The sequence below is a fragment of the Babylonia areolata genome, chromosome 18 (assembly GCF_041734735.1).
Source record: "Babylonia areolata isolate BAREFJ2019XMU chromosome 18, ASM4173473v1, whole genome shotgun sequence".
NCBI classification, from domain to species: Eukaryota; Metazoa; Mollusca; class Gastropoda; order Neogastropoda; family Buccinidae; genus Babylonia; species Babylonia areolata.
This window is the reverse complement of record NC_134893.1, coordinates 62,862,897-62,888,429: the sequence shown is the minus strand read 5'-3', so window position 1 is coordinate 62,888,429 and position 25,533 is coordinate 62,862,897. Positions and strand designations below refer to the sequence as shown.

Below are 25,533 nucleotides of genomic sequence, written 5' to 3'. Positions count from 1 at the left end.
CTTATTATATTGCCCTGCTTTGTGTAACCTCAGACAAAAAATGATTCAACCAAAATATTACAAACATCCACGTATTTCTAGATTCAGTTTGCTCATCAAGACATGAGTTTACTCTACAAAACTTGACCATCTACTTATATGAAGCATTGAAGAGACTACTATCTGTATCTCGTGAATGTTGTTGAACATTGCGCTCGCCATTTTCGGTTTACTTGTGATTTCGGTTTATTGTGTCATATCATTTTCTTTATTTTTCTTGAGTGATCCCCTTCAGTAAGGGTCTTTGACCGTAAACTGAATAAAATATCATCATCATCATCATCACACACACATACACACGCACACACAAACACACACACACACACACACACACACACACACACACACACACACACACACACACACAGACACACACTTTCTGTGTCAGTTCACACAGGGTGTGGACACGCTGTGCACGGTAGAGGTGAACGACAGTCACACACTGCCCCCTGACCCCCTCACTGAGGGCCAGGTCGTCTGCTCGCCGGCCACACCCGTCCTCCACGTTCACATCCGCCCCCCTCCGGATCAGACACCTGCACACACACACACACACACACACACACACACACACACACACACACACATTTCTTCAGTTCCAGTTCTTTGTTACCATTGAGCTTTTTTTTCAGCCCAAACTGACAAGACTGTTTTTTGTTCGCATGTGGTAAGTTCTTGTGCAAAAGCCTACACAAACACAGTTTACTTGTTAATTTGTTGTTATATTTAGTTTCAGTATAAAAAAAAAATCACGCACGCACGCACATACGCACGCACGCACGCGCGCACACGCCTCTTGCCGTGATTCAAAAATCCCATATGAACGACAACCAGATACTTCAGTCATCAAAACATGGAGAATGAGGCCTCCAGGAGACTCTCGACTTCATCATACTGCTGCCTTGTATTGTGAGATATAATCAAACATTCATCTGTAGTGAGCGTGCTATGTGAGTTTCACAATTTAAACTGATGGAGACATCAGCACAAGAGAAACCAGACATTTTATGAAACTGTTAAAGGTTAACAGGTTTAAAGTCCTACAGGCTGTAACAGCAATAGGAGCATTATGTCGAGGGTTAGGCTTTTCAACCTTCCCCAAGCGGACTGCTACCCATCTATACCTGGATAGAGTGAAGGAAATCTAAAGTACAGTGCTTTCCCAAGGACACATCACCACGCGGGCCTCCAACCCTGATCACTGGTGAGACTGGATCTAGTCCAACTAACGTCTGACCTATTCTTCCATGGCACTTGTGTTGATCTTCACTGTGTGGACATCAATGGTCACAGACCACAAACCAAGGGGGATTTGGGGAGGTGAGGAATATGGCTGGAGAATATCTTGGTCGGCTTTCATGACTAACTTGACTGACTGGCTGGCCTCACATGGGCATTCAAACCCTACACATCGATCAGCTGTTTGATGTGGTCAACCCCATGAGGAAAAGCAGAACTCAGTTAGCATCTGGATCTTTTTTCCACAACACACTGGCTTGCAAACAGCATGTAGTTGTAGAAAACAACAACAATAGATTAAATAACAACATATAAAATATTCAATAAATAAACCCTACGTTTGCTTACAAATTAAATAACAATACATAAAACAACTAATCTAAAAAGGTTACTAATGCATGCTACGTCCAAGGGACGCAAAAATCTGATACATGTTTATATTATGCATCATTAAAAAACACACACACACATTTCGTGGTCGTGTTGTTTTCTCATGACCATAAAATAACAAGCACACCAGTCAAGGGCAATCACTCACTCTGCTGTTTTACTGTGGTTTCCCTTTACAGCACAATGCAGAGCTGTCCGCCCTGTGTGGGGATTTTTCCTGTTTACGTCCGCTCCCAACAGACACACTAGTACCTGTACACACAACAACCTGTGGTAATTGCACACAAAACACTGTGTTCATTACACACCTGTACACACAACACACTGTATTCATTATACATCTGTACCTGTACACACTACCTTTACACACATCACAATGTGTTCACGACACACCTTAACACACAACACATTATGTTCATTACAGACCTGTATACACAAAACATTGTGCTCATTACACATATGTACACTTAACACACTGTGTTCATTACACAGATTACACACAACACATTGTGTTCACTACACACCTGAACACAACAATGTTCATTATAGACCTGTATACACAACATAATGTCCTCATTACACATCTGTACACTACACACCGTGTTCATTACACAAATGTACACACAACACCCTGTGTTAACTACACACACACACACACACACACACACACACACACACACACACACACACCCAGTGTGTTCACTATACACATGCACACACAATGCATGTTCACAACACACATGCACATAAAAAACTGTGTTAACTGCACATACATACACACATCACACACACAGACAGACAGACAGACAGACAGACAGACACACACACACACACACACACACACACACACACACACACACCCCTCCTCTCTCTCTCTCTCTCTGTCATTCTCATTCTTTCACTTTCGCTCTCTCGTTCTCACTCTCGCTCTTTCTCTTCCTGAATAATTAAGTTAATGATGTAAGAATGTTAAGAAACTTTTGCATATTATAATTCTGTCGGCATGACGTGTAGTGTATTATACTTATTTACTATTTGTGCGTGTACTGTTTTTCCGACCAAATTTCTTGTGTTCTGTATGTAATGGTTGATTTTCATATTATGCTTTCCCCACCCATCTCTCCCCGTTTCCCCCCCTTTCTTTTATTTTCTCTTTTTTCTGCAGGCAGTGTAAGCGTATCATTTTACCCCCACCAAAGATCAGTTTGACTTGACACGCACACACGGAGAACTCACGTCACACAGGACTGGGTTACCACAGAGGGCAGCCAGCATGAGGGGAGTGAAGCCAGCACTGTTGCACAGCTCCACGTCAGCCCCGTCTGTCTGCACCAGGGACATCACCAGGGACACCTGACTCAGGCCTGGACAACATCATCATCATCATCACTGCCGTGATCATATGCGTTTTCGTCTTCGTCGTCATCATTATCATTATTATCGTCATCGGATTCGGAATCGTCATCTTCAGCATCATCATCGTCGTCGTCGTCGTCATCAACATAATCATCATGGTTGTCGTCGACATCATTATCATCTGATTACTTCATGTTTGACATCCTGTTATATTCAAAAAGTGTATGTGGTTGTGCATGCATACGTGTGCGTATGCGTGCGCATGCGTGTGTGCGGTGTGTGTAGGGTAGGTGGGTGGATGGTTGAATGTGTAGGGGGGGGGGGGGGTTGGGGGGGGGGGGGGGGGGTGTGAGTGAGTATACGCGTGCGCCGATTTTGAGCGAATGCTAGTCCGAGCATACACAAAGTTTAACTGCACCCCATTTTACTATGTGCTATCGAATACACACGTTAAAGATCCTGTCATCCATATGAAGAGTTGGGTGAGTAAATGAGACACAGAAACATCCATCATGCACCTCTGCAACATTCAGCATCAGCTGATTGTGGTTATGTGACATGTGACGTAGAGCGGACAGACTGAGTGCTCTGATATTGTGGTCATGTGACGTAGAGCGGACAGACTGAGTGCTCTGATATTGTGGTCATGTGACGTAGAGAAGACAGACTGAGTGCTCTGATATAGTGGTCATGTGACAGAGAGAGGACAGACTGAGTGCTCTGATATAGTGGTCATGTGACAGAGAGAGGACAGACTGAGTGCTCTGATATAGTGGTCATGTGACAGAGAGAGGACAGACTGTGTGCCCTGACCTTTCCGACACAGGGCATGCAGTAAGAAATCTCCATTGGAGTCACAGTCACTGTTCACATTGAAGTTCACCGTCTGTGGACAGACAGCACAGTGGGTCAGTAATAAGCGCGCACACACACACACACACACACACACACACACACACACACACACACACACATAGACAGACACACAGATACACAGACACACAGACACACACACAGACACAGACAGACACACAGATACACAGACACACACGCACACACACACACGCATGCACAAACACACAGAGAGACACAGACACACAGACACACACACACACAGACACACACACAAACACACACAGAGAAACAGACACAGACACAGACACAGACACACACACACACACACATAGACACACAGACAGAGACGGAAACAGACAAACATACAGACACACACACATACACACACACACACACACACACACACACGCGCGCGCGCGCGCGCACCAATGCACACATACACAGAAACATAAACATACAATTTGTCAGAATTATAAAACTCAAAATACAATATTCACAGTCTTAGTCACGTTATTATGAATAAACTTAGAATATTTCATATCAGAAGAGAAATAAGTATGAAAATAAATCAAAAAGACAATTTCAAAATAAAATTACTAATGAATACAGAACGGAACCCTAATTACGTGAAGCATATCTTTTTCTTCTTTTTTTTAAAAATAACTATTTTTATTCGAGTTTAACATTTAATACATACAGACAAGCATACAAAACTAATATTTGAAATTAATAATATTTGTTATTGTGCATTACTTAAACTGTAAATCAGGAAAACAAAAACACAACACTGTTTTTATACAGAGAAAAAACAGAAATAAAAAAGTCATATGCACTGCATAAAACAAGTAAATGAATGAAAGGAAAAAGAAAATAAATAAAAGAACAAACGTTACATTCGTGGTTGTCTTCCTCCTCCTCGTTGCCTTCAATCATTTGTATGTATGGGTACCATTTCCCAGAAAATGCTGTGGACATCTTTTCCATCGAGTGTATATTTATGTATGGGTACCATTTCCCAGAAAATGCTATGGACATCTTTTCCATCGAGTGTATATTTATGTATGGGTACCATTTCCCAGAAAATGCTGTGGACATCTTTTCCATCGAGTGTATATTTATGTATGGGTACCATTTCCCAGAAAATGCTATGGACATCTTTTCCATCGAGTGTATATTTATGTATGGGTACCATTTCGCAGAAAATGCTATGGACATCTTTTCCATCGAGTGTATATTTATGTATGGGTACCATTTCCCAGAAAATGCTATGGACATCTTTTCCATCGAGTGTGTATTTATGTATGGGTACCATTTCCCAGAAAATGCTATGGACATCTTTTCCATCGAGTGTATATTTATGTATGGGTACCATTTCCCAGAAAATGCTATGGACATCTTTTCCATCAAGTGTATATTTATGTATGGGTACTATATTCAAGAAATAGCTATGGACATAATTTCCATCGAGTGTATATTTATGTATGGATACCATTTTCTAGAAAATGCTATGGACATCTTTTCCATCGAGTGTATATTTATGTATGGGTACCATTTCCCAGAAAATGCTATGGACATCTTTTCCATCGAGTGTATATTTATGTATGGGTACCATTTCCCAGAAAATGCTATGGACATCTTTTCCATCGAGTGTGTATTTATGTATGGGTACCATTTCCCAGAAAATGCTATGGACATCTTTTCCATCGAGTGTATATTTATGTATGGGTACCATTTCCCAGAAAATGCTATGGACATCTTTTCCATCAAGTGTATATTTATGTATGGGTACTATATTCAAGAAATAGCTATGGACATAATTTCCATCGAGTGTATATTTATGTATGGATACCATTTTCTAGAAAATGCTATGGACATCATTTCCATCGAGTGTATATATTTTTCGGTTTTATATATGTTTCTTAGGTCTGTTAGGAAGTACTTTATACATGGTTTGATTTTATTTATTCTGCATTTATAAATGAAATGTTTCGCCACTAGAATGATATAGTCAAATATTTCATCTGTTTTTGTAATATCATCATTTCCAAATAATACTAACTCTATATTAAACTTTGTCAGGTCTTTGTATGTCAGGTCAGATAGATATATCTGCTACTGGTAATCTGAATCCCAGTACTACCTGTCACAGGGTCGAAATGCTGGCGACTAAACCAGCACCCCCACCAGTCCTCTCAGGAGGATGGTGAGGAGGGTGGCTAGACACCCTGGTGGAATTAAATGACCCATCAAAGGGCGCCAGCTCTGGAGAGCTACCTGCGGCCACCTAGCTAAGGGAGTAAACCCTGACAGAAAATCCGGTGTGGGGCCCCTAAGGCGGTTGGATGGCAAACTTTGTCACTCTCCGGCAGCTCCTGTGGCCGCGTTGGCTCCAAAATGTAACAGCCTTGTTGTTCCTTTGGATCTGTCAGCGAGGTGGAGAGGGGGGGACAAGCTGCATGGGCAACGGCCTGTCTTCCATATTACATTGCCCAGGCTTATATCCGTCCATCCATTCACGAACATCTTGCACCTAAAACCTGGAGAGGACACTCCAGCTTCGCTACTAGCACTAGCGTTGGAACAACACATGAAGCAACAGTTACCGGTTATAAGTTAGTGCTCAATTGGCGTAGAGCCGACGCCAGGGGTTGCTTCTGACGGTGGGGGGGGGGGGGGGGGGGGGGGGCCAAGCTGGGCAGCCCCCAGCCAGTTAGGTGCTGTCCTGCCACGACCTGCCTTCTTCTATGGATGTATGAAGATTAGGAGAATATCCGACAAGCAGGTAGTTAATTTCCGCACCAGGCAAAAAGAAAACTTCAAGAAAAGGATCAACAATGAAACTGGCCTGTTGGAATGTCCGGACAATGATGCCTGGGCTCTCCCAAGATCTGCAAGACATCAGCGATGCTAGAAAGACGGCCGTCATAAACAGCGAGCTGAAGAGACTAAATGTGGACATTGCCACTCTGCAGGAAACACGGCTGGCTGACTCAGGAACACTAAAGGAGAGGGACTACACCTTCTTCTGGCAAGGAAAGAGCTCTGATGCCCCAAGAGAGTACGGAGCAGGCTTTGCAGTCAGGAACAGCCTGCTGAACATGATCGAACCAGGCAGCGGCGGTTCAGAACGACTATTAACTCTCCGCCTCAACACCTCCAAAGGCTATGTCACTCTCGTCAGCGTATATGCTCCAACACTGTCCGCATCTCCAGACGCCAAGGATGAGTTCTACGAAAATCTCGCATCAACCACAAGGAACATCCCCAGGACAGAACAACTTGTTCTCCTGGGCGACTTCAATGCCAGAGTGGGTGCAGACAACGATTCGTGGCCCTCCTCTTTCGGTTCCTTTGGAGTGGGGAAAATGAATGAGAATGGACAGCGACTACATGAGTTTTGTACCTGCCATGAACTGTGCATCGCCAACTCCTTCTTCAAGACGAAGCCCCAACACAAAGTCTCCTGGAGGCACCCGCGCTCAAAACATTGGCACCAACTGGATCTGATCCTAGTAAGACGAGCTGCCATCAAAAACCTTCTCCACACTCGCTCTTACCACAGCGAAGACTGCGACACGGACCACTCTCTGGTATGCTGCAAGATCAGACTGCAACCAAAGACGTTCCACTGCTCAAAGAAACAAGGGAACTCTCGCATTGACGTCAGCAAGATGTCTCAGCCAGACCTTGTAGAACAGTTCGCAGAGGCCTTTGAGAGAGAATTCGATGCATTGCAGCCCAGAGACTCTGCCACAGAAAGATGGGAAACGCTACGAGACACCATGCACCGCACTGCTATGGCCACCTTTGGGAAGAAAACCGCGAAGCCCCACGACTGGTTTGAGGCCAAATCATCAGAGATGACTCCCAGTATTGAGGCCAAGCGCGCTGCACTCACCAAGTACAAACAGTCACCCAGTGAGAAGAACCTGCAAATCCTCAGGGCCGCCAGGAGTAAGGTTCAGTTTAACGCCAGGCGATGTGCAAATGAGTACTGGACAGAGCTCAGCGAAGAGATACAGAATGCTGCTGAAAGAGGCAACATCCGAGGGATGTATGATGGCATCAAGAAGGCACTGGGACCAACACAGTACAAGACTGCCCCCCTCAAATCCTCCACTGGAGAAGTATTCAACGATCCTAGCCAGCAGATGGAGAGATGGGCAGAACACTACTCCGACCTCTACTCCACAGAAAACATCGTGTCCAACTCAACCCTCGATGCCATCAAATGCATGCCGGTCATGGAAGAACTTGACACAGAGCCAGCTGAGGACGAACTCAGCAAGGCCATTAACAGCCTGACATCAGGCAAGGCACCTGGCAGTGACGGAATTCCCCCAGACCTCATTAAACACTGCAAGACTACTCTTCTGCATCCTCTGCACACAGTCCTCTGTCAGTGCTGGAATGAGGGAGCTGTACCGCAGGACATGAGGGACGCCAAGATTATCACCCTCTACAAAAACAAGGGTGAAAGGAGCGACTGCAACAACTACAGAGGCATCTCACTTCTCAGCATTGTAGGCAAAGTCTACGCTCGGGTCCTCCTAATTCGCCTGCAGAAACTGGCCGAACGCGTTTACCCGGAATCACAGTGCGGTTTCCGAGCAGAGAGATCTACGGTAGACATGATCTTCTCCCTTCGCCAAATCCAGGAGAAGTGCAGAGAGCAAAGGATGCCCCTGTATGTCGCATTCATTGACCTCACCAAGGCCTTTGACCTAGTCAGCAGAGATGGCCTTTTCAGGGCTCTTCGAAAGATCGGCTGCCCCCCCAAACTGCACAGCTTGATTGAGTCCTTCCACTCCAACATGAAAGGGACGGTGCTGCTTAATGGTAACCTCTCCAAGCCCTTCGACGTACGCAGCGGTGTCAAACAAGGCTGTGTGCTCGCCCCCACCCTATTTGGAATCTTCTTTGCTCTTCTCCTGAGACATGCGTTCAGCACAGCGCAAGAAGGGATCTACCTGCGGACCAGATCAGATGGCAGGCTCTTCAATCTCGCCCGCTTTAGAGGAAGGACAAAAGTCCGCGAAGCCCTCATCAGAGACATGCTCTTTGCTGACGATGCCGCAGTTGTGACCCACACCCAGCGGGACTTGCAGTCACTAATGGACCGCTTCTCCCAGGCCTGCAAAGATTTCGGTCTGACCATCAGTCTCAAGAAAACAAATGTCCTTGGCCAAGACACGCCATCTCCACCAGCCATCACCATTGATGACTACGAGCTTGAAGCCATCCATCAATTCCCTTACCTTGGGTCCACCATCACCGACAACCTCTCGCTTGACACCGAGATCGACAGGAGGATCGGGAAGGCAGCCACAACGCTAGCCCGCCTCACACAAACAGTGTGGACAAATCCCAAGCTGACCACGAAGACAAGGATGGCTGTATACAACGCCTGCGTCCTCAGCACCTTGCTGTATGGCAGTGAGGCGTGGATCACACATGCTCGTCAGGAGAAAAGACTCAATACCTTCCACCTGAGAAGCCTACGGCGCATACTCGGCATCTCCTGGCAAGACAAGGTGACAAACACCGAAGTCCTGACTCGCGCTGGCCTCCCGACCATGTACACCATGCTGAGACAGCGTCAGTTGCGCTGGCTGGGCCACGATCGCCGCATGGAAGATGGTCGTATCCCAAAAGACATCCATTATGGATAGCTCGCCACGGGGCAGAGAAGCATCGGCCGCCCAGAGCTGAGATACAAAGACGTTTGCAAACGCGACATGAAGGCACTTGAGATCAACACTGAGTCCTGGGAGGATCTTGCAGATGACCGCAACAAATGGAGAAGTACTCTCAAGAATCAGCTACAGATATGTGAGGACAAACTGTCAGCTGCTGCAGCAGAAAAGCGAGCTCGCAGAAAAGGGACACCAGCCGACAGACCAGCATCAGCTTACACATGTGATCGCTGCGACAGAGACTGTCTCTCTCGCATCGGTCTCTACAGTCACAGACGACGCTGCTTGGTCCAAGCAGACAGCCCAATTAGACATTAGGTCGGATATACTCTATCCATGGTGAGCCATGACCGAAGGAGGCCTACTATATTAAACTTTACTTTTGCACAAATTTCACACTTTTCCTTCAAGACATTATCTAAGTCCCCCCCAAAAAGAGCTGAGTAAATGTATAGTGCCATACGTAGTGTTGAATTGTGTCTATTTCATTTTTACAGGAATTGCGCATGTCGCTATTTGTTATTCCCATTTTTTTTTAGTATTTTGTTTGTGACCAATATACCATGACATATTCTAATCTGGAACCATTTCAGTCTTACTTCCTTTATGTTGTTCATTTGTTTCATAGTGGTATCCCAATTTATTGCAATATCTAGTTTTAGTTTTTGCTCCCACTTGATAAAAGAATTTATATTGTATAGAAAAATTGGTTCAAGTAATATATCATAATATATTTTAGATCCTTTCTTAACATTAGCTATTATCTGCAGTGCTTTTGGTTCTTTATTGCAAGTTTTGTCTGTGATAGTAATATTGTTTGTGCTTAAGTAACTTTTAATGGAACGTATAAATCCCATATACAGTAAATAATTAAATTTAACATAATATTTTTCTGTGAAGTCTTTATGACTGAGGAAGCACCCATTTTCATCTACAATATATGTAACCAGAAAAATACCTTTACTCGTCCAGTTAAAAAAACAACAACTGTCTTATTACCGACTTTAAATTTGTCGTTATGAAAAAGTGGTTCTACGAGTGCCTCTTGTGCTTCTTTTAACCTAACATGTTTTGTAAAATTCTCAAATGCCCAATATACATCTTTCCAGAATCTATTACATTCAGCGTTTACAAATTTTCTTGGTCCGTACAGATCCAGGGAGTTGATTTCTGGGGATTTGACTAAGAGTATTTTTTCCCACTTTGCTGTTCGTGTCTGTAATTTCCTAATCCGTGATATTTTTAGAGCCTCTATGTACTTTTGTATATCTGGAATGCCCAAACCTCCACTTCCAACATCATGTACTGTATATATTCTTTTAGTCTTATCTGTTTTATCATCCCATATAAATTCACAGCACAGTTTCTGCAGCTGATTTATCTCTTTGTCCGGGGGATTGGGGAGAATAATCCACAAGTAAATGAGTTTTGAAAGTATAAGTGATTTTAAAATAGCAATTCTACCAAGGGGTGTACATATACATTTTGACCAAATCTTGAAAAGCTTCTTAGCTTCTATCAATTTATCTCTTGTATTCACTTCAGTTATTTTTGATAGATTTTCTGTGAACCAAATGCCTAAAAGTTTATATTTTGGGGGGTTCCATTTCATTTTCTTTTCTAGTAGATACCGGTGTTTTGAGTTCTTCATTCTTCCTAAGCAGACATTCAATGTTTTATCATAGTTAACTTTTAGCCCTGAAAATTCTTCAAATCCCTCTACTGTTTCAAACAACTTTTCATACAATTCTTTATCTCTTTCTAATGTGAATGTCGTATCATCAGCAAACTGACTAATTTTAAAGATGGTATCTAATAAATGTATGCCTTTAATTTCTTCATCTTCCCTAATCATGCACACCAGGATTTCTAAGCATAATACAAACAGATAGGGTGAGATTGGATCTCCCTGGCGGCATCCTCTTTGTATTTTCAAGCCTTTGGATACTTTACCGTTCACAGTGACATATGATTTTATATCCTTGTGAAAGGTGTGAATCCATTTACATAAATCTAAGCCAAAGCCACAGGCTTTTAATACAGTGTTCATATATGACCAATTTAATGAGTCGAATGCTTTTTCGAAATCTATTGATACTAACAAGCCTGGACGACATTCAATTTCTAAATAATGCATAATGTCATACAGGGTTCTTATGTTATCACCAATATATCAACCTGGAATAAAACCTGTCTGATCTTCGTGTATTAACTTTGATAAAAACTTTCTTGATTCTATTAGCTATGCATGCAGATCCTATCTTATAAGCGACGTTTAGCAACGAAATAGGTCTCCAGTTGTGTAAATATTCTCTTGGTTTATCTCCCTTTGGTAAACATGTAATTATCCCTTCTTTTTGTGTAACTGACAGTTCTCCCTTTTTAAAACCTTCATTCACTGATCTAACTACAAAGTCCAGTCCCCTATGTCTTTCCAGAAAAAATTATAGAAGTTTACAGTCATTCCATCTGTGCCTGGACTCATCGTTTTGCATTCTTCTTAGTGTTTCTGTGGCTTCCTGTTTTGTTATAAGTCCCTCTAGTTGCTCTGATTCAAATTCATCCAGACTGGGCAAACTTTTAACGTAACTGCTAATGTCTATGTCTTTTACTCCCTGTTCTCTGTACAGGTCTTCATGGTAAAGGCTCGTCGCCTCTAAGATCTCCTCTGTTTCTGTCAAAGTATTACCTTGAGGTGTAACTAATTTCAACATTTGTTTACTTACAAAATGTCTTTTTTCTAGATTACAAAAATATTTACCTTTTCACCCTGAAATGCCCACCTTGCTTTCGACCTTAAAGTGATCCCTTCCAATTTTATTTTCGTAGCTGTACTAGTTCTTCTTTTTTCTCCTGCAATTCTCTAGCTAAACTATGTGTTTCTATTTCTTATCGATTCGCTGTATTTCTTTTTCTAGTGTTTCCTCCTTTTCTATAAGCTGTCTTTTCTTTCTTATACCAAAAGATATTGTTTTAGTTCTTATTTCCATTAATAATACACCCAGATAGAGTTGATTGCTTATGGTTAACTGAATTTCATTATTAGGTATCTTGCCTACGTTTTCTTTTTCATACGGTAACACTACTCGTCCTCTACTTTTTCTATTGTTTCTTTCACTAACTCTACATATTCGTTGTCCCTAAGTAAAGATGAATTAAATTTCCAAAATGTTTTTCTTCTGGGTTCTGTGTTAAATTGTAGATCAACTGTCATTAAAGAATGGTCACTTCTGTAACCATAAGTGATATCTGCATCCTTAACGTTGGTGATCAAATTGTCAGACAATAAAAAGAAATCAAGACGCCTTCGTTGTAAAGGGGTTCGACTCCTCCAGGTGTATCTTAGAACTTCATTATCTAATTCTCTCCATATGTCTGCTAACTGTAAGTCATCCATCATCTTTATTACTGTTTCTTGTGCTGCCATATTGTTTACACGTTTATAGTTGTAATAGTCTAAGCTAGGATGTCGTGTTGGGTGATTGTTTGCATGTGAATATCTATGGTTTCAATTAGGGGCTATAAAAAGGAACAAAAACAGACATATATACATCTCCAGTGTTACTCAAATGCATACGTCATAGCAACACCATGGCAATATCATGGCATTATGAGACTAGAACATTCAAATATTTCAACAAGAGTGCATCAAATGGTGTAATCATCTTGTGCATATCAAGTTTCTCTTTGTACCTCGTGCACATTGAGTGTGTCATATCCGGTGGTGGCGGTGGTGTGTGTGTGTGTGTGTGTGTGGGTGTGAGTGATCTCGCAATAGAAAAGGGTAGATATCGTAACATTCCAGAAGAAATTAAACTATGACAAAAATTTCAAACAACTGAAGATGAATGTCATTTCTTAGACGGCTGCGAATTATACAAGGAAATTAGAGAAGAATTCATACATAAAAATTCAGCAAAAATATCTTCCAAATACCTGTCTACCCAGTCAACTGACACTGGAAGACACACCAGTTGGAAGGTTAGGAAAATTTGTCAAAAAGTATAACTACTGCCAAAATAACTTCATTGCATGGAGAACTAAATCAGTTTCTCAAGTTGTTCTATATTTTATCTATTTTTAACCTTCTTGTATGTGTGACAATCAAAATTGATTCTGATTCTGATTCCAACAGACAGACAGGCAGACAGACACACACACACACACACACACACACACACACACATGGAGGAAGGTGGCATAAAGATTAAGACGATCGTCTGCCAATACAGAGTCCGTGAGGGTCTGGGTTCGAATCCCGCTCTCGCCCTTTCTCCCAAGTTTGACAGAAAATCGACGTCTAGTCGTTCGGAAGAGACGATAAACCGAGGTCTCGTGTGCATCACGCACTTGGTGCACTGAAAAAGAACCCATGGCAACGAGTGTTGTCCTCTGGCAAAATTATGCATAAGAAATCTAGATACTCGGATAGGTACACAAATATATATGCATGCACTCAAGGCCTGACAAAGCGCGTTGAGTAAGGCTGCTGGTCAGGCATCTGCCTAGCAGATGTGGTGTAGCGTATATGGATTTCTCCGAACGCAGTGACGTCTCCTTGAGGAAGTGACACTGAATGCAAGGCACAGATGTGGTTCACTTCTGTCGACAATACTCTGCCTCACCAACCCAACTGTCTCGTTTTTAAACACTGATCTGGACATGTTTCGTCAATATGTGTTTCTCCTTAAAGACTTACACACCTGTGACGTCGCTCAGTGCACACACACACACACACACACACTGACACACACACGCACGCACGCACGCGTGCGCGCGCATCTGTCTGAAACAAACAGTCCCACAAGACTGCAGACAGACAAGTAGCGCTGACAGACCCCGACAGAAGGACCGACAGACCTGCAGTTTGTTGTGTAGCTGGGTGAGGTGGTGGGGGTGGTGGGAGTGGTGTGCCAGCTGGAAGATGGTGTCCCTGTCCTGGATACTGGGCCTCATCACCATGGTTACGATGTCCTCACGCCTGACACATTGACACAATGAGTGGTGCTAGACACGTGACTCCTGGTTCACCTGTCCCACACAACCACACACTGACTGACTGGTTCAGACCACTGCTGTCAACTGGTCACTGATTCCGTGCTGTTCACACGCACACTCGGACGCACATAAACACTGACACAGACACACACACGCACACACACAGACACACACACACCACAGGTAAACCAATTTTTATTACACAGTAATAAAACGCAAAACTTCTTCACAGAAATAACAAGTCGAACATGTAACACGCTAAACAGGACAAAGTCAAAGGAACTGCAGGTCAAACCAATTGTATAACACAGATATGACACAAAGTTACAACCTATAACACAGTCATGGCACCTAATTCTATCATAAAGCACAGAAATAAAATAACTTTCTAACCCACGGCACAGAAATAATACTTATTTTTAGCCCAAAGTACATAACTATGAATAACACGTAGTTACAGCCTTAGGAAAACACACACACACACACACACACACACACACACACACACACACACACACACACACAAACCACATGAAATTTCCAACCCAAAGTACAGAAATAACACGCAGTGCTAATCTACGGCACAAAAATAACGCCGGCGTAGTTGTAACACAAAGCACATAAATAATACGTAGTGCTAACACAAAGCACATAAATAATACGTAGTGCTAACACAAAGCACATAAATAATACGTAGTGCTAACACAAAGCACATAAATAATACGTAGTGCTAACCCAAAGCACAGAAACCTACATCACAGATATGACGCGTAGTTCTAATGATTCTGAAGCACAGATATAACACATAGTTCTAACGTATAGCATAGAAATAATACGTAGTTCTAACATAAAGCCCATGACACGTAGTTCTAACCTATAGCACGAAACAACACTTAGTAATAACCAGGAGTAGCACAGAAATAACAACTTATGCACGGAAACACTCGTAGTTCTAACGCAGAGCACAAAAATAAACAAGTAGTTCCAGCCTATTGCACACAAGTAACACGTTGTTCCAGCCTAAAGCAGAGAAACCCCGGTCCTGTCAACAGAACAAGCGAGGCGACGAGTGACTGTCCGCACTCAACACCCGGCACCTGACGGTATATAGTAGTGGTGAACGAACGAGCGACGTGCCATCAGCCCGACAAATCCCCACGTCCCACTATCAGTCACATGGTGTGTACCGGGACCACACGCTATCAGCCATTGCACAACACTGTCGTCAGCCAACGGTGGAAGTCGGTGGGAAGGCTCTGTGTGTCAACAATCAGCAGTCTGTCTGAAGAGAATGTTTTCCCCCTGACCTGACATCAGTTGAAACGCCGCTTCGGTTAACAAGTCAACTCTGTGACTGTCGAATTTTACGAACATGTCTGCTGGCCGGTTTCGTCACTTTGTTTACTTCTGAGGCCTACTTATTTATTTCAATAGGAGGCGCAGTTTACGAAACGGTGATACACACCTAGCTTAAAATGAGGGCAGAGAGAGAGACGCGCGAGAGAGAAAGAGAGAGGGGAAGAGAGAGAAAGAGAGAGGGGGAGAGAGAGAAAGAGAGAGGGGGAGAGAGAGAAATGGGGAATCGGGGATAGGGTAAAAACATAAAGAGGTGGTCACATAGAGAGAAAGAGACAGACTCTAATAGCAACATCATTATTGTTATTGAATCTCATTTGGTTTTGGATGGATTGTGCCATTAGGCTTGAAGGTGGAAAACCATTGAATATTCCGCACGTGTATGAATGCTGCATCATTGTACTGTAATTTGTACATCAGAGGGGGAAAAATCAAACTCATATAATTCTGAAGTTCCGCTGAAAACGACACCAGCAGCACAGCTTTTAGCGCTGACAAATGGATTACGCAATGGCACTGAATTAGTCATAAACAAGTGCTGCATGTAATCGACATAGGCCTATGTCTGAACGTGAACACAGTAAAACTGTGTTTGTGTATTTGTTTTAGATTAAAAAAAAAAGTATTTCATTTTCAAAAGCAGGAACTTTTAGTATTTGAGTTTTCAGATGTATCTTTCATGGCGTTCAGACTATACACAAAATAGGGAACACGAAAATATGCCTAAACCTGGCGTGAGAACATATTCTCCCGGTGTCAGTGTGTGGTTACACCCCATCTCTCGCTCTTTTAGTCAGGCCTTGGACTGAAACGTGTGTGTGTGTGTGTGTGTGTGTGTGTGTGTGTGTTGTATTGTCCTCCTGTCAGCCTCACTCACTGTCACCCACTGATGCAGGTGCATGGTCCACCTCCTCCCCCTGCCCCTTCTGACCACAGGGTCATGTGGGATGTTTTCCTGTAACAGGCGAGGAGCACCTCTGTCACTCTCTTTCTCCCCAGCCCTTCTTCCCACACCCCCTCTCACAGTAATGAACACACACAAACACCCTCCACACGTGAACAAACATGCACATTGACACACACACACACACACACACGCGCGTACATACGCACGCATACACATACATACATGCACATACACATAAGCACATGCACATACACACACACACACACACACACACACACACACACACACAGGGTTCACATAACAGGGAGGGTGGACTTTGTTATCAGTCATACAGATACACAAGGCGATATCAGTGTTGGACCTGTTCTTCTCCCTTCACGCCATGAACACTGGGGGACACTGACTTCACCTTATTTTATTTCAAACTGTTTGGGGAAACGAACCTTTATAACTGCTTGAAATCAAAAGGTAAAGAGGTGGTCATACAACTGCTACTACTGATACTGATAATAATTACAATAATAATGACAAGAACAACAGCAGCAGCAGCAACAACAATAATAATAATAATAAGAAGAAGATGAATGATGACAGAAAAGGTGTCATCTCTATGTTATCAAAGTGGCAGACTTTACGCAAAGCGATATCAGCAGTGGACACCCGCCATAACTTTCATAACACTGCAACCAGTCCTGTTATATACCGTTCACACGTCAGTCAGGTTAGGTCGCCATGACCCCTGTCTGCAATCTATTTTGCAGATTTCTTTTTTTCTTTTTTTCTTAGCATGGCCAACTGTTCCATTTTTTCCGACACAAGTCGTAAAGTGTTACTCAACAGGTTTCCTTTCTGTCTCCTGACTTCACACGTTAAGGGTCGTTCAAACTGAACACAGCCCACACATAACAAGTAGGGGTGGGGGTGGGATTGGAAAAATAAACAATTAATACAAACAGTAAAAAAAAATTACAAACAAACAGTATGGGAAGACATAAAAAAAAACTCAGATCTCGCCACACACACACACACAGACACACACACACACACACGCCCCAAAGACTGCTGACTGTTACTCCAACGTCTCCCCAACAATGTAGCCTACGGGAGCCGTGGGGGAAGGTGGCTGAGACGCCCCAACGACCGTGAAGGTTGCTTCACAGCACCTGTTTACAGACAGGCTGTCGTTTTGATTGGACCTCTGATGTGAGAGCTACGTTTCGCGGCGATCAGTTTTAATTAAACAAGATGTGAGGAAGAGCAGGGACCGACTGACACTGAGAACGCGGACCTGTCAACCTCGACATCTTAATCAATAGCCACAATCACTGCTGGAATGCTGAGGGGTTATTACGAGATCCAGTCGAAGGTCCAACGGTAGTCTTTTACAGCTTTAGGTCTAGTGAATTCATATACACTGTCTAGGACTCGGCATAGGACTTAAGGCGAGGCCTAATCCTCTCCTTCCGCCGTTTTAACTTTCCCCAACCGAAATCGGATACCCGTTATACACATCTGAGTAGAGTGAGGAAAATCGGAGTAAAGCGCCTCAGTTTCCCAAAGACACAAGTCCATGCCGAAACAGGGACCCGATCCCTTATCACTGGTGAACATTTTCAGTAGTCCAACAGGACAGGGCAGCAACAAAACCGAAAGTTGATGTCATCTTCTCTCGCCATGTTATACAAGCGACAGTTCACGTTCTCCTTCAGATTTGCATACCATTCGACATGCTATGTCGGAATGCGACGGGTCAGAATTTCGTCAATGCAGTTTTAATTCATCTTCTCATTTCAGTTTCAATATATGGCTCAGTCATACACGTAGTCTCGTAAAGTCTGTATTAAGCAAAGCTGTCCTAAGTATACCTATATACTTACACACACCAACATTCACCATCGCATCAGATCACAGAGATCAGAAAAAAGGTGATGGATATGTTTTTGTATTTTTACAACTGTCGATGGATCTAGCAAAATTACACACTTTGCTTATACTCAGATTCAATAGAAAATGAATCACACACACACACACACACACACACACACACACACACATCCCCAACCCTTCAACCCCTTACTCCCCTCCCCCACCATACATGACATAACTTTGTCCTAGATCTCGGAAACATTAGCAATGACAATAATGACATAATGTAGGTCATTCGATCGATACCCGACAATACTGTTGTGCACCGATAAGTAGGGTACAGCAGCACTGTAACTTGGTCAGTAAGTGCAATGTGCACTGTCTCACTCAAACAGACCTCACCATGTAGGCCTATCAGCGAACTGTCAGCTGCTGTCACAGTGACTAGCTGAACAAGCAGAAAGCCAACGACGCAGTTTTCTGCATTCACAGACTTTTTGACTTGTAGAGAGACGTCTCCCTGAATGTGAATTCAGCCTGTATCTACTGTGTTAAAAGTTATATTACATATATTGCATTGCCCACTCCCTCTACCTCCCCCACCTCAAGTGTGCGTTTGCCAATGGCAGAAGCATATCAGAACATCTTTTCTGTGTCTGTCTGTCTCTGTCTCAGTCGCTGTCCGTCTGTCTGTCTGCCTCTGTGTGTGTGTGTGTCTTTGTGTCTGTGTGCCTGCCTGTGTCTCTGTCGCTCTCTCTCCCAAAGAGAGAGAGAGAGAGAGAGAGAGAGAGAGAGAGAAGCTTACACACGTAATTGCTGGATCCCTATTGTTTAATAATGTTTTCGTAATGTAATTAACATACATTATGGCATTTATCTATTGCTGGCAGTTTTTTTTTTTGTGTGTGTGTGTGTGTGTGTGTGTGTGTGTGTGTGTGTGTGTGTGTGTGTGTGTGTGTGTGTGTTTAAACATGTTTTTAACTTCCATTTTCATAACACATCTAGATAATTGACATAAGTACGTATATAAGAAAGGGGGAATATACAAAAACGGACGAAAACACGGTGAAAGCAAATTAAACTGAAAATAAAACATGACATACATGCACAGTATTCTAAGCAAAACAACTGTGAAGTATTTATATCATGTCAATAAGTCATCAAATATCAGAAAAGATATCCATACCACCCAAAATGTACCAGTTGTATATATCTTAACGTGCGCACTAAGAACAGGAGAGAAAGAAACATAATTTAGACATATATTTGATGTTATTCGTTAATCGATGTCATATTTTGACATTTATTGAATGTGGATTACACTGTTCTAATTAATCCTTCTCTATCCCCCTTTTACTCACTCACACACCCTTCACCTCCCCCCCCACCCCCCAACCCAACAAACGCGCGCGCGTACACACAGACACAGACACACACAGACACAGACAGACAGACACCCACACACCCACACACCCACACACATACACACACTCACTCACACACACATATATATGACTCAATGAAAATGAAAGATCTTGAAAAAAAAGAAAAAGAAAGAGCGCTTAATCAAGTCCAGTGGTATTATCAGAGAAAGGGATGACGGTACCATGTCCTGAAATATCCAATATATAGATGGCGTTCGTGAAATCACGTGAGAGAGAGAGAGAGAGAGAGAGAGAGAGAGAGAGAGAGAGAGAGACAGACAGACAGACAGACAGACAGACAGACAGACAGACAGACAGACAGGGACAGAAACAGAGAGACAGAGAGAAAGATATATAACTGAATTTTTTGTGTGCGTTCTGATGAACTTGGTTCATTTTTTAATTTACAATTTTTTTTATCTTGTCCTCAGAATGGAACTTACACCGTGGCCCACCCACGCACTCGCACGCGCGCGCGCGCACACACACACACAGACATACATACAGACAGACAGACACACACACACACACACACACACACACACGCACACACACACACACACACACACACACACACACACACACACACACACACACACATACATTTGAGCAACCCAAAACTCAGACACCTCCATACGTGTACTTCATTACTGAAATTGTCCATGGAATGAGAATATTTTCTGCAAGATGGACAAGTCATATTGTTCGAAGAATTTTCACAAAAGTACCATTGCTTAAAATTCTTCAGAGAAACAGACAGACAGACGGAGAGACCGAGACAGAGAGTCAGAGACAGACAGGGATAGACAGAGACACTCAGATAACATACGTTCGCTGCAGTTGTCAGAATCTCCAGCCAACGCTTGTTATTTTCCGGACGTACTAGCAGTGCTGTTCATGTGGTTGTGAAGTTACTGCTGTGTGGTATATCCTGTGGTAGTCACCACACTCCCCTGTCACACACACACACACACACACACACACACACACACACAGAGTATTGTGTCGATGCCAAGAACGACGCCGGTGTTAAGAGCAAGGAGTGACTCAGCAGTTGGCGTCTTGATATATGTGTCCGAAACACGGACGCATATTGTCCGAAATCTCTCGGTGCGGCGTGTCGGTCAGCTGACACAGTAGTGTTCCTGGTCAGCGGGCAGTGTAAGTGCTGTCACCACTGAGGTAATGGTCAGTACCTGGCACACAGAGGTCGGGAACATCATGGCAGCCACCCACACTGCACACATCACCCACTTTCTCTTTTGTTAAAGGGGACAGGAAGTTTCACGCTACTGTCTGTGCCAAGAGACTCGCAAAACATGGAAATAATGAATTATACTGTGCATGAATGGCAAAGATCTCGAAGGTTTTGGAGTGTAAGAAGGTGAAAAAGAAAAATAATTGGATAAGCGAGAGAGAATGAAATAGAGATTGAGATTGTCATGAGATTGATGTAACATAAACATTTGAATGTTTTCTTTTGTTATGTTGATGTACACCTCCTTTTGAGGGGCCATGGCCTTATGAATAAACCATATCAATCTCAATCTTAAGAAAGAAAGAGAGAGAGAGAGAGAGAGAGAGAGAGAGAGAGAGAATGACAATGACGATGATTTTAATGTGTCTTCAGCAGTGAAGCAATAACAAACAATCGTGAGCACAATTCTAGGAACTGGCACACGCATCTCAACACCACCTCACTAAACTCAAACATGCATCTACCTGCAAGGAAAACATGCATGTGTTCGAAAGCACAACATACACATACCCATGAGCAGAACATGCACGTGCCATCAAGCAGAACATGTACATACTCGCAAGCAGAACATGCACGTGCCATCAAGCAGAACATGTTCATACTCGCAAGCAAAACATGCACGTACCCGACCGCAAGCTCATACAACGCACGAACACTTTCCCTCCCTCTTTCTCACCCCACCCCCCAACACACACACGCGCGCGCACAAAAGGACAACGGACCATCTAGAAGATTCAATCATTGATATTGAATCACTGTTGCTAAATGCAGTTTCTTTTTCTAATTTACATTGCTTGCGCACATGTTGCCAGATCTAGTACAATGTTGTCATCACGACAGGATAGAATATTTACTGCATGTGTTTGGTCAGGAATTTGACAAGCCGATTCTAAAATATTACAGTTACGACGGTTATCCTTTATGTTGAGCAGTGGAAAAAAAGTTCATTTTCGGTTTCCATTTCACAAGATGGAAAAATAGCATCTAATTCTGTTTCACGTAGAAACTATTGTCTCCAGTTCCTTAATCCACTTTCTCTTTATCGAAATCTAATTAAGTTATCTCTATGCCTTTTGTTTGTAATGAAAGTAAGGTATTTTTCTGCTTGGAAAATGTTTTTAAAAGAATATAACCAGCTATATTTATCATTATTCTCTAAGTCTGAATGCCAGTTTTGCATATAACAGGAAATAAGGCTATCTTCAAATTCTACAAGAAAACCATGTTCATAACCAGCGCCATTGCTCAACCACACAATGCCAAAGCCATTTCGACACAAAATGTGCACAACTGACACCCAGTTGGTATGACCAGGCTCGTGTTGCATTTGAAGCATTTTTTTTCGCTTGTCTGCACGGTTTTGACATTGGCTGCTTGAGAAGCCCCAACCAGTATCTGATACATTTAACTGATGTCCCGGTTTCTCCATATACTAGGTTATTTGATGCAGGTAGCGAAACGCTCAGAAATCTTTTAATGGCAATAGTGTGAACTATTTCAATTTGTTTGCATTCTTCTTCTAGGTCCCAGACTTCAGCTGCAAATGTCAAGACTGGTTCGATCTGTGTGTCAAACAATTTTCAAAACAGATCTGTGTCTATTGTATCTAATTTTTTCAGTGACTTTGGTATTTCTGACACATCTCCCCCCACTCTCCGCCCCCTTTTCCCTTTTTACAGACCTCTGATAAAGCAGTGGTAATACTCAGTTTTATTATGAAATACATTTCTAGATATTTGTATGAATCAGTTACTTCATCATTTCCATACTGCCATCTTTCTCTTGCAGACAAGTACCCACCCTTTCTGAAAACAATAGCACACTGAAAAAGAACCCATTGCAACGAGTGTTATCCTTTGGCAATATTCTCTCGAAGAAATCCACTGATAGGCACACACACACACACACACACACACACACACACACACACACACACACACACACACACACACACACACACACACACACATATATATATATATATATATATATATATCAATGCATACACTCAAGGCCTGACTAAGCGCGTTGGGTTATGCTGCTGGTCAGGCATCTGCCTAGCAGATGTGGTGTAGCGTATATGGATTTGTCCGAACGCAGTGACGCCTCCTTGAGAAACTGAAACTGTCAGGAAGGATCGGTGATTGTTTTGATCTGCGTGCACAGATCGTATTATCACACACACACACACACACACACACACACACACACACACACACACACACACACACACACACACACACACACACACACACACACACACACACACACACACACACACACAATCACACACAGTTCGTATTCATTTATCTGTCGTTGTTTTTCTTATTTATTTTAGTATTTTTGCTCTCTCCTTTGAACGAGAACGTGACAAAGTGGTTGTGGCCACATGACTGATAAAGGGAACGTGACTGTGAGGGAATGCGATGACACTGATGACATGTAAGCCATCTGTTTACAACAGACACACAACAACAGTGACGTCTAAGTTCATTCCATGTCAAGGATGACTGTCTTTTTCAAAAGCTTTCTTTCAGGGTACCTTGTCAGTGTTTTATGGTGATCATACAAGACAGCCTAACTGAAAGAAAAAATCTTATAACAATAATCAGTATTTGGTGGAGTGATGGCCCCGTCTGTACAGGAAGCAAGAGAATCTGAGTGTACATACTCACACTTGCCAGTATTTACTCTCCCTCCACTAGACCTTGAGTGGTGGTCTGGACGCTAGTCATTCGGGTGAGGTCCTGTGAGTAGCATGCACTTCGAGCACGCAAAAAACAACAAGACGGCAACTAAAGGAGACGTGATTCTGTAGAAAAACTCACTCTGATAGGAAAACAAATGTACTTTCAAGATGAACAGAAGAAGAAAGAAATGGGTGGCGCTGCACTATCGAAACGGTCCTTGGACAGAACAGCCCGAATTTCACACAGAGAAATCCGTCCTGACAAAAATTAATGTTCTACAATAGCAATACAATTCACCTCTACACCCCATCTTCAGAACCATGGTGCTCGTCTTGTCTTTCGTTCCTCTAAATTTGATCACGTCTTTTCTCTCCTTCGTGCTTTACACTGGCTCCCAGTACAAGAAAGAATTATTCTTTGTTTCAAGTCCATTGAGGCTTTTGGTCCGCAGTATCTTTCTGATCTCATTCATCCTTACATACCCGCACGCCAACTCCGCTCTTCTTCTGACACCCGTATGCTTAGGATCCCCCCTGCTCGAACCAAAACGAATGGCCAACGCAGTTTTTCTTTGGAGTCAGCTTCCCGCCTCTCCGTCACTCATCTTCGCTGCAATCTTTCAAACCCAGTCTGAAGACCCACCTTTTCCCCTCCTGAATAATTCTCAACAGCTCACCCCTTTCCAGTATGAACGAAAATGACAATTAATGAGTGAATGAGTTTGAGAGTTTCAGAATTTGTTAGTTGTATTTTTAATTTTGCACTATTTATGATTGTGTGCTATGACGTGTGTGCGCGTGCGCGTGCGCGTGTGCTTGTGTATATTGTGTGTGTGTGTGAGTGAGCGTTTGTGTATGTGTGTGTGTGGGGGGCGGGGGGGGGGGGGGGGGGGGGGGGGGGGGGGGGGGGGGGCGGTTGGGGGGAGTGATAAATAATTTTTCTTTATAATGTTTGGTATCTTGTCTTCAATTTCTCATTTTTGATATTTACGTATGTGTTATATTTGTAAGCGCCTAGGGCTTATTTTCTATATTAGGCGTAAATGCTCATGATAATAATGGTAATGATAATAATAATCTCGCTCTCAACGACTGGTTTCAGATCCACTCTGTTTATGCACACTCAGATTCAAACACTCCACAGTCGGCCGCCGTTCTTTCTGTCTCTGGACCTTGCATTTGGAATGAACTTCCTCTTTCGCTTCGTCAGGTCTCCGCACTCAGCTCAAGTATGGTCGTAAAACTCACCTCGTCCCCTGTCTCTTCTCTGTCTTCTGTTTCTCAAGTTCAGAGTTATGCATGCATGTGAATGACTGGTGTAAAAGCACTTTGATTTGTCTCTGCACAAGATTCAGTGCTATATTACCTTTTACCTTTTGTCCCGTGACCCACCGGGTCGTGGGGGGGGGGGGGGGGGGGGGGGGGGTCCAGGTCCAGGTCTGACGTCATCTGTCCAGCTT

General features: G+C 43.0%; 1 protein-coding gene across 21 annotated transcripts in view; it reads right to left on the bottom strand.

Annotated features, from left to right (window-relative positions):
* LOC143292985 (uncharacterized) overlaps positions 1-21,091 on the bottom strand; it is a 39,852-nt gene extending 18,761 nt beyond the window's left edge. For 2 of the 21 annotated variants that reach the window (XM_076603748.1, XM_076603749.1), the window contains exons 1-6: positions 15,328-15,965; positions 14,436-14,556; positions 3,838-3,910; positions 2,905-3,032; positions 1,817-1,920; positions 416-575 (exon numbers count right to left, since the gene is read on the bottom strand). In XM_076603748.1, the coding sequence (XP_076459863.1) occupies positions 416-575; positions 1,817-1,920; positions 2,905-3,032; positions 3,838-3,910; positions 14,436-14,556; positions 15,328-15,431 (690 nt within the window). In that variant the 5' untranslated portion in view covers positions 15,432-15,965. Of the gene's footprint in view, positions 1-415; positions 576-1,816; positions 1,921-2,904; positions 3,033-3,837; positions 3,911-14,435; positions 14,709-15,327; positions 15,969-16,806; positions 16,885-20,955 lie in introns of those variants that run through there. The other 19 variants (XM_076603745.1, XM_076603747.1, XM_076603730.1 and 16 more) reach the window with 18 other exon arrangements.
* Between the last annotated feature and the right edge of the window lie 4,442 nt (positions 21,092-25,533).